This window comes from Choloepus didactylus, chromosome 19 (genome assembly GCF_015220235.1).
Source record: "Choloepus didactylus isolate mChoDid1 chromosome 19, mChoDid1.pri, whole genome shotgun sequence".
NCBI classification, from domain to species: Eukaryota; Metazoa; Chordata; class Mammalia; order Pilosa; family Megalonychidae; genus Choloepus; species Choloepus didactylus.
Window position 1 is genome coordinate 37,032,037 of NC_051325.1, and position 9,756 is coordinate 37,041,792.

General features: G+C 47.5%; 1 protein-coding gene across 7 annotated transcripts in view; it reads left to right on the forward strand.

Annotated features, from left to right (window-relative positions):
* The window catches only part of CBFA2T2 (CBFA2/RUNX1 partner transcriptional co-repressor 2), a 188,701-nt gene extending 188,169 nt beyond the window's left edge, over positions 1 to 532 (forward strand). For all 7 annotated transcript variants that reach the window (XM_037811202.1, XM_037811199.1, XM_037811198.1 and 4 more), the window contains one exon: positions 76 to 532. In XM_037811202.1, coding sequence (XP_037667130.1) covers positions 76 to 375 — 300 coding nt within the window. In that variant the 3' untranslated portion in view covers positions 376 to 532. The remainder of the gene's footprint in view (positions 1 to 75) is intronic.
* The last annotated feature ends 9,224 nt before the right edge of the window (positions 533 to 9,756 follow it).

Here is a 9,756-nt window from a genome sequence, read left to right on the forward strand (position 1 = left end):
GTGACTAGTGATGATGAGCCTACCCCACAAAAAACAAGACCTAAGCAACCGCTAACTGATTCCTGTGTCTTGCAGAATTGCTGGAACTGTGGCCGCAAAGCCAGCGAGACATGCAGTGGCTGCAATATCGCACGATACTGTGGCTCTTTCTGCCAGCACAAGGACTGGGAGCGGCATCACCGCCTCTGTGGCCAGAACCTGCATGGCCAGAGTCCCCACAGCCAGGCCCGGCCACTGCTTCCTGGTGGGAGGGCATCCTCCACCAGGTCTGCTGACTGCAGTGTGCCAAGCCCAGCCCTGGACAAGACCTCGGCAACCACCTCACGCTCCTCAACTCCTGCCTCTGTGACAGCCATCGACACCAACGGGCTCTGAGCCCCAGACTCCACTTACTCCTGATGACCACTGAGCACGACAGAGTACTTGAGCATGGGGGATTAGGTGTTTGAACTCATGCAAGTAGCTTTTGGGTCTTCACCAAGTAATGAACTGGAGGAAGAGTACAGCCCAATAAATAGTGCTCCACACTCTTTCCAGGCATTTGCCTCAGTTTCCCGTCAGCCTTCCATGTGCTTGATGGAACTGTGCAGCTGCCCTGAGCCTCCTCCATGGCTTTCCTGGTTTATTCCTCTCCCTGCTAAAACTGGCATAGCCGACTCCTTTTCTGTATTGACCACCAGTTCCCCTCCCTTCCTTCTTAAGGCAGTAAACTGTGTAATGTGCCCATCCAGGCTGGAGGCGGCTCTCCCCATGTACTGTCTCCTTCATCCACTGTCCTCACATAACAGAGGCCTGGAGACTGGCAGCGGGCTCTGGAGGAGGGCCCTCTGTGAGGGAGCAGTCCCTCTCATCCCTGAACAGCCCCTTAAGCCCCATTTCCAAGCTTAGCAGATGATACTGATTGGTGCCCTGGGGATTTGGGCAGGGAAATAAGTCACTATTTCAGTAAAAATACCCATAATAATATAAATAAATAAATATAAACACCCCCCCACCCCCACCCCCGAAGCATTACAGATCATTTTGTCAGGATCTCCCAACCTGGCTGGCTATTTTAGTTTGGGACCCATTTATTTCCCCTCTCTCTTGATTTTTTTTTTTTCCTTCCTATTGAGGCATTTTATTTCCATGTAAGAATTATATCCCTAGAATAAGAATCCCAGGATTTTCCCTCCTGTGTATATTTATCTTGCTTCCTTGTGGTGGTCCATGATGCCAGCTGAGTCATCAGTACAGGGAAATCAAACTGATAGTATGGGAACAGATTATTCAGCTGTTTTTCTAGATCTTTGAGTTTTACATCAAATCTGGGACTAATCACTCCATGCTTGTTTAACCTGCCTATAAAGTTCACAACAGTTTCCCATCTCTGTGATCATCAGTGGTTTCAAGTTCACCTACGTAACCATGCTTCATCATTACGGTCAGAAACCAGGCGATGACTTGGAAGCACAGCCTGATAAGAACCTGGTGTTTGTCACTCGTCTTGGTATTGTTGATGCTCTTGAGACCCTCAGCCAGGGCATCCATGTGCACCATAATGGTGGCACAGAAAGATGGGCAAAAGAGGATGGGCCCCTCTCATTTGGTTTTGCTTGTTCAGAAAATAGTATCTAGGGCATGGATTGGTTTGAGAGAATGATACTCAATTTTGGACAGTCTGTTCTCTCTGAGCATGTTAGCCAAACTAGTATCATCAAATTATTGAATGGATCATCTGTTGTCAGCGTTCGGCTGTTTCCACAGTCATTTTGTTTTTTGTCCTTTTATCACAGACTGCACATGTCTAGATCTCCTTGTGGGTCTTCTCCTTCTGGTCTCTGTTGGGTACCTTTTAAGCTACAATTGTCTCATAGGATGTGATACGGTGTTTTGGTAGGACTTGCCCCACCCATCAAGGCATGGTCACATCTGAGCACCCTTCCTGGACCTGAAAGAATTCAAACCTTGTAGTTTCATATTGTTATACATACTCCATTAGTTTAACAACCACCCATAGTTATTATCAGGTATACAATCTCAGTTTCCCTTCTCTTGTGTTACCTGTTTAATACATTCTCCCTCTGAGCTGAGAAATGTTTTGCAAAATGTGAGAACTATTTTGGGAAAGCCTATCCAACTCCCTGTCTTCAGGGAGATTTCCAGCTGCCTAACTAGCTCTCCTCATTCCCAAACATGACCTTGCCTCCATCCCTTTTAAATTGGCAGGAACTGCCACATGCATTCTTCCCTACCAATTCGGGTTTTGGGGAGAGCCCAAGGACCCTGACCCTCCCATCTATGAGTCTCCAACACCCTCCTGCTCCAAGGAATCATTTGAGATGAGTTAGTTGGCCCTACACCAGTAGTAGCCTTTGAAAGTCCAAGTCTTCTGTTCATTGACCAGAGTCTGAAATAAAAGATTCTCTCTGTCCCATAAAGGAAGAAGGTCCAGCATAGGTAGCATTGTTTTTAGATATATATGTATCTTACTTTAAGTCTCCAGAGCTCAAGTGAACAGAATCCTATGCCTAATTTACCTTACCCAAGGATTTTCAGTCTTACAAAAAGAAATTTACCAGAAGGCACCTTTAAAATACCTGATTTCCATTGCATAAAAAAGGTATACCCAGAGGAAGATTAATAGATTCAAAATAATGTTACATTACTATGGAACACGTAAATCCATTGTTTTCTAGTCAGCCTAATAATACACTTGGCCTCTCCCCACCCCCATTTGCCTCCTTATACTGCAGCAGTTGATGGTCCTGACTTTAACAGGGATGAAGCCAGTATCCAAGATAAGAAGTACTTACGTTCCCTTAAGACATAGGATGTCTCCTGATGACTTTGAGAAAGTCATGGAGCTTGTAAATCAGTTATCATGTGGGTGTTTTGTGGTGTACACTCATCCGTCCATGGCCTACTGATCATTGGTAAATTGGATGAACACCCAGGCCACGTTTTTAAGTCTTCACTACCAGGGTAGCTGAGATTTTTATTGGTTGGAATAGAGATCCAAAACCAACAAAATAATACTCATCAGCGCTCATTGTCAATTTCTACAATTAAGATTTAGGTTTAGCAGGTGGGTCCTGGCTGCCTTTTGCGGGCTGTGGATCCAGTGGCAACTTAGTTTTCAGAGTCTTTGTAGTGCTAGTCTAGTCTGCTTTGTGTGCTACCCAGAGGCCAATCTGAAGTCCTGGGCAGTGTTCTGCATTGTAGTTCTCAAACCTTTTGATGTGTTAATTCTGGTCAGTTTTACACATGGCTTGCTAGAACATCTGTCCAGAACTTCCTGTTTATATTTAACAAATCCCTTTCTCCAGTGCCCTCCTTTCTGAAATTATCCCCCAACCCAAACCTCTGGTTTGGAGGAAAGGAAGCTGGAGGGACAGGAGTGATCCAGTTTCCCCATTTGGTTTCCAATCTCTGCTGACAGCACCCCAGCTACCAGGTTGGGGGTGGAAGTTCAGGCTCTCCACTCATCTACAGTTGATTTAAAAAAGAAATATTTTAATGTTAATATATTCAGGCTGTTTAGAGGATGAGGCTTGACAGTTTATTTGGGTGGACAAAAAAGACAAAAGATGGGCTCACATTGGTGGTACTTAGGGTATCAAGTCAATTACAGATTCTTTGACGTTATCCTGTAAATCAAATGCAACGTGCGCCTGCCCACCATGTCTGGAAGATGAGGCCAACATCACCCATCGAAGGACACAGACGAGTGATGGGACATCATGGCCCTCTGCCAAATGAGGATTGGTTGCAGGAACCAGAGAAGACCAAAGGTGGCCAAAATGGAAGGCACCTTTGGATATTCTGAGGGATACGTGAGGGCACAGTCTTCATGTCTTTGGTGGTCCTTTGGGTCCCCACTTATCTGCACCTTGGCTTACTCCATCCAGTGGGAAACATGACTCGAGAAGTTGTTTAATCCCACATACTTAGGAGTAGGTAACCCATCTTTTGAGGTGTGTGCATTCCACCTTGGAAGATTCCTGCAGCTCCAGGAGTGGCGCTCTAGCGGATCTGCTCCGGCACGGTCCTGCAACCCTGAGATCACAGATTGAGTGGTTCTCTTCTAAGGCAATGCTGAGTCACAAATATCTCCCATCAGTCCCTGCTGGATCTAGAAATGACATTTCCCCACCACTGATCCATGCCTGGCATTGGTGCTGCCCTCTGCAGTGTGGACTTCCTTTGCCATCTCTGTTGGTCTACCAGGAGCTCCTCCCATCTTCGAGTATCTTCAGCTTCCAGGCAGGAAATGTTCATCTTCAGCTTCCAGGCAGGAAATGTTCACTTTGTACAGCTCCTTTAACGATTCTGTAGCCCTGTTACCTGCAAAGGGTGTAGACATCTTCTGGGTAGCCCCAGAACATAGCTAAGTGGGTTTGAAGGTTCAGCAACGTAGTGGGTTCTCCAGAATGGAAGCACAAACAATGATCCAGGTGGCCATTAGTCCTGGAAACTGTAGGAGAGATTATGGATTCAAATCATTTCAAATAGAACACATCTTGGAGGCTTTCTTCAGAACCGGACTAGAAAAGGTTTCCAGCCTCCCGGGTCAGCAGACCAAGCCAACTTTCTTAAATTTGTTTTAGGCTATTTACAAAGAACTGGGTAGTAGCTTGTTTGAACCAAATGTAAGAAAAGCCAGAGGAACCTGGACTGTTCCAGCATGGGCCAGGTGGCCAGCTGTCAGGAATCCTGCCCAGGTTGGGATGAGGTACTGGATGAGCTGCTGAATAGGGCCCTTCCAGCTCTGAGTGTCTGTAGTTCTTGTGAAACCAAAACGTTGACTACCTTCCTCTGCCCACGTGCATTGACATGCTCATTTCCAAAGATGATAATGCAGGTGACCTTTTCCACCACGAGCCAGGAGAAGGGTGGGAGGCCTGAGGGGTGGGCCTTGTGTTTCCCCTTCTCCCTCCACAGCCTGAAATGGAGCTCCTCCTGCAGAACCCATCTGGTCAGGCCTACAGCTGCCCAGTGTACTCTCTCATTGATGCTTATACCAAATAGGGCAGGTGTGGCTGGCGTCTGTTGGGGATACACCTGTCCCTGCCTCAGAGTCTTCAGAAAGCAGCAGCAGTAAACCTTAGGTGAATGGTTGAAAGGGCTGTTTGGCTGAGAGGCCTTCTGTCCACTTTGTCGGCTTTCCACGTTCCTGATGAGGCTACAAAGGCTCTGTCCATAAAAAAAAAGCCAATAATGTAAATAAGCAGAAACTGAGCCTCCAAGTGTGGTTTTTAAAGGGGGATGATGAATGTGAAACCACCCACAAGATCATTACAGTCTAGTTTTTCTGTGCTTCGTCATTTTACTCTGATAGGAACTTTTGTTACTTAACTCTGCATAACTTATTTAATGTACTGTATAAATGAACCAAAACTGTTAAATATGTATTTAGTTTGCTCTACTTCAAGTAGTCAATAAAAAAAGGCTATATTCCTTTTCTGACTCAAGCTGGAATGGGACTGGGAGGGGACACCATGAAGTGTCCTGCCAGGGGGCTTCTGTGTCCCATGTCCCCTTTCCCATTCTTTCCAGGGACCTCCAACTTGTTCTTTCTAGGGCCTAAAGAGAATCTGCGGGGATGAAAGCAGGTGGTGCTGCTGAGCAGATGATTCCGGGTGCTGCAGGCAGAGGGGTGCAGGCCCATCAGGCTGGCCACGCATACTCACCACTTTGCCCATACTTGGTCTGCCAAAGCCCAGTGAGCCTGTGTTCAAATGCCAGTAGCTCCAGCTTGCAGACACTCCCAGTTTCTTGTTCTTCCTTTTCTTTGCCCTTTTTTTTGGTTGTTGTTGTTCTTTTAGAAAGTTTAAAATTAGGATTCCAGACTCGGCATTTTTTCTAATAACTCATTTTCTTCCAGACTTTCACATGCCTGGGCTTGTGAAGATTCATTACGTCCTTTTTACACCGAGGTTAAATCTTAAGTATGTTCACTGTCACGTTCACATTTATATGCTTTTTGAGGACATAATTTTCTTAACCCTTCACCTCCCATTGGACATTTGAATTGTTTTCAAGTTTTCCCCGTTGTAGGGCATACTGAAGTCATCGTCCTTTGCATAGTTTATTTCTTTAGGTTATATTTTCCAAAGTGGGGTGTCTAGTACTGAATATTTTTTGGATTCTTGGAGCATGTGTTCAAATTGCTTCTTGGAATCCCACCAGCTTACAGTGTCTGCCTCAGGCAGCCCCTTGGTAGCACTCCATGGCCCTCAGGTGGGCTAGCCAGCTGTGACATGACTGAGGTTAGTGCGGACACACCTGTGCACACCCGTGTAAGGAGTCTCAGGCTGTCGGTCCACATTACTAGTTGGTGAGCTGAGGCCTCACTTCCCCAGGCCCTGGCCCCTACCTTGCTCCTGCCATCTTGATCTCTGACCTCTGGCCTCTACCCTAGATCTGCCTCTCCTAAGTAGCCTTGGCTGAGAGGCTCCTTGGCACCTTCACAGACCCAAGAATGCACAAGGAGTAGTGGTTGGCTAAAAGACCTGAGGGTAGGCAGAAGGGCCAGGCTGTGGTCTTGGCCCCAGAAAGCAAGGTGGGAGAGTTAGCTGCGTGATTTTTCATGCAGATGCTCTCTTTCCGACTGCCAACCTATCTCTCAGCCTCTGCCCAGCTCTGTGATCCGCCACCAAAACAATGCACAGGATTTCAGCCTTGGGTCTGTTGGCCTAGCACAAAAGCACATTTGGTAGGCAAATCAGATCACAGCCCCTTAACTCTAGAAAAAAAGATACCAGGGACTAAGGTGATAAACAGTAAAATACTATATTGGTGTAAACAGAACTTGGTATAGAAATGGCAGGCTGAAAAACTCTTATCACCACAAAGCACTCAGAGACTGGATAAGTTACAATAAGTTACAATCAGTGTAATTTTAGCTGCATTGCTGGGGTCATAGTATAGGAAATCAAGGGCTAGAAGAAAACTGAAATCAGAGAAGTAGTTGAATGAAAAAGAGGAAGCTTGTGCTCTTTGGGAGCAAAAGTTATTTCAAGAACTCAAGAGTTTAGGGGTTCAACGGCCTCTGGGAGAAAGGGAAACTAGGCTCTGAGCCTATATAAAGTGGAGAAACAAAACCTATGGGAAGCCAAGTCATTCGGGGCTTTGGCCTCAGTGAAAAGGCAAAGAAAAATCTGTCTGCAATTGGAGCTGAGTAGGAAACACATTTCTCAGCCCCTGTTTGAGAGAAAAAAGAATTTCACCAGAGAATCTATAATTTGGGTCTGATCTTTCCTAGGGCTAGGGTTCAGATCTACATGAGGCCAGAAGAATCCCTGGGCTGAGAAATTAAGATAGATGATTCCAGGTTTGTAATAAATACTTCCTGGGGTCTGGTAAAAGCAAAAATACAAATCCTCTGAAGAAAAAGATGATTAAGGACCTTCAGGATTCCCAAATATATTGACCAATTATAAACTGCCAAAAAAATTTACTAAACATCCAAAGAAGTCACCATGAGCAAGAGTCAGCAGGAACCACAAGCAGTTGACTTAGGCCCCAGGGACTTAAGCTATTGGAATTATCCAATGCAAAATATAAAATAACTACAGAACCTCTAGAATTGGTGCTGAAAAGTGAGCAAAAGACTAAAAATAAGTGGGCAGATTTGAAAATATGTAGAATTCTGGAAATGACAATCACTGAAATAGTGAACTTACAAAGCAGATTAGATGAGTCTGAAGAGAAAATTAGTGAAGCATTACCATTCTGCAGCATAGAAAGGGAAATGGGAAAGAGTTCCTTCTGCAGGGCAAGATGGGAGGGGAGAGTCCTTTCATATTTTACCAAGGATGGAGTCAAGAAGCCCATTGACTTTTTCGTTTATCTTAGTATTAAGGAAAATGCTTGTCCTGAGATGAGGAAACATGCGTCCACCTGACCTCATCTTGCCTGCCTATGCTTGTCTTGGACTGTTGGTATTTCAGAGTTGCAAATTGGATATAGTCCCTCCTCAGCCCGTCTCCCTCCCTGGAGGGCTGGGGGAACCTGCACCAAACCCAAGGAGGGCTTCACTGGCTGGTGCCGGGCGCCCTCTTGTGGACAGAGCCAGACCTGTGGCCACCGCCGCTTCTATCCTCACAAGCCAGATTTCTATCTGGGGCAACGTTCACCTTTTCTCTGCACTAACCTTTTCTGAGGCTGCCTTTCTGCCTCAGGAGTTCAGCTAATCTAATTTTGTCTGGGTGCCTCCCAGGGCATTCCAGAAATTATCAGAACTCAGCCCCCACCCTGGAGGGCCCCCTCGAAGGCCCACACCAGGCCCCCCCACCTCCACCCCGCCATCTCTCACTGTGCTCCTAAGCTCTGCTGTCCCATCTGTGGGCCGCAGGGCTCAGCATCGCTCCTTCCTTTGTTGTAGCTGCCACCGCCTCCTCCAGCTCTGGGCTGGTTTCTGCTGCCAAGAGGATACCCTCTTCTCAGCACTGTTCACGCCTGATACCAAGTAGCTATCAGTGCCAGGTAGTAAATGACAACTGTGTGACCCGGCACAGCACACCTACTCTCAGGGCTTCTGTTTCTTCATCTGTAAACTGGGGATGCTGATGATGCCTAGACCATGGATTGGGGCAAGGGTGAAATGTGGTCACGTGCATATCACCCTAAGCACAGGGCCTAGCACAGAGGAAATGCCTATAAAGCGTAGTGTCATCATGCCCTAGTTCTCTCCCCTGCCAATCTGATTTCCTTGAGGATTCATCTTTGTCCCCAGCACCCTGCATGGAGCCTAGTGTCTTGCTCAAGTAGCATCTGTTTCAAGAAAACTTCCATCCATGCAGTCCTCCATTTTGGCCGATCAGAGCCTATATTAAGGAGAACTGGCATTGCAGCCAGCACAGACTGTCCTGTCTCCCCAGCACCTGGCCTGGCACTAGACCAGTCCCCAGGACAGTCTGAATGTGGGCAGGAGAGTCACAGCACAGGTGTGAGGAAGGTGAGGCAGCAGCTGGGCAGGTATGGGGAGCGTGGAAAAGTGGGGGTGGCAGCTGGTGGCAGGCACCCAGAGCTCTCCCGGTTGCAGGACTCTGCCTGTCCTCCACCTGGGTGCCAGTCTGGGACACATCACCTTCCCTAGCACCTTCCACAAAGCAGGTGCCTGGCAGCTGTTGAAATCTGCTGAAGAGCCACCAAGAGCAGAGCCTTGAGGATAAGGACTAGGGCAGGCGCCTTGGCCTGATGGCTTTGACCTGCTCCTTAATGACGCGGTTTACATAGTAGGCAGGGGGTGGGGAAGCATGAGGGCCAAGTGGGCTGGGGTGACCATGCATGCAAGCAGCCCAGCTCCGCAACATTTCAAAAGCTCCCTCTGCTTTATTGGGGATGGACTTGAAGGGGGTAGAGAGGAGAAGCCCAATGAGGAAGCCACCAGTCTTGCATGCCAGAGATGGAGATGGAGATGACCCTGGAGCTGGGGGAGAAGGGTGGACAGTGGGTATGGAGACGTGGAGATAGTGGTGGGCTTGTGAGAGGACGCAGACAACATTAAAGGCTTGGGGCTCTCCTCTGTATCCCCAGCTCAGAAGTTTGTTCTCTTGAGTTAGTACAGGACTAATTCCAACCTCCTGTCTCCATTCAGCCCGCACACCCAGCCACAGCGCTCCTGTCTGGCACCCTCTGCCATGGTTCCACTCTCCGCAACACTCTCCTGCCCACTGGCCCCTCACATTGTCTGGAGACCCCCTAAGTCATCTTTCACAGCTCAAATCAAACATCACCTCCTCCAGGAGGGCCTTCCCAACTCCACAGGAC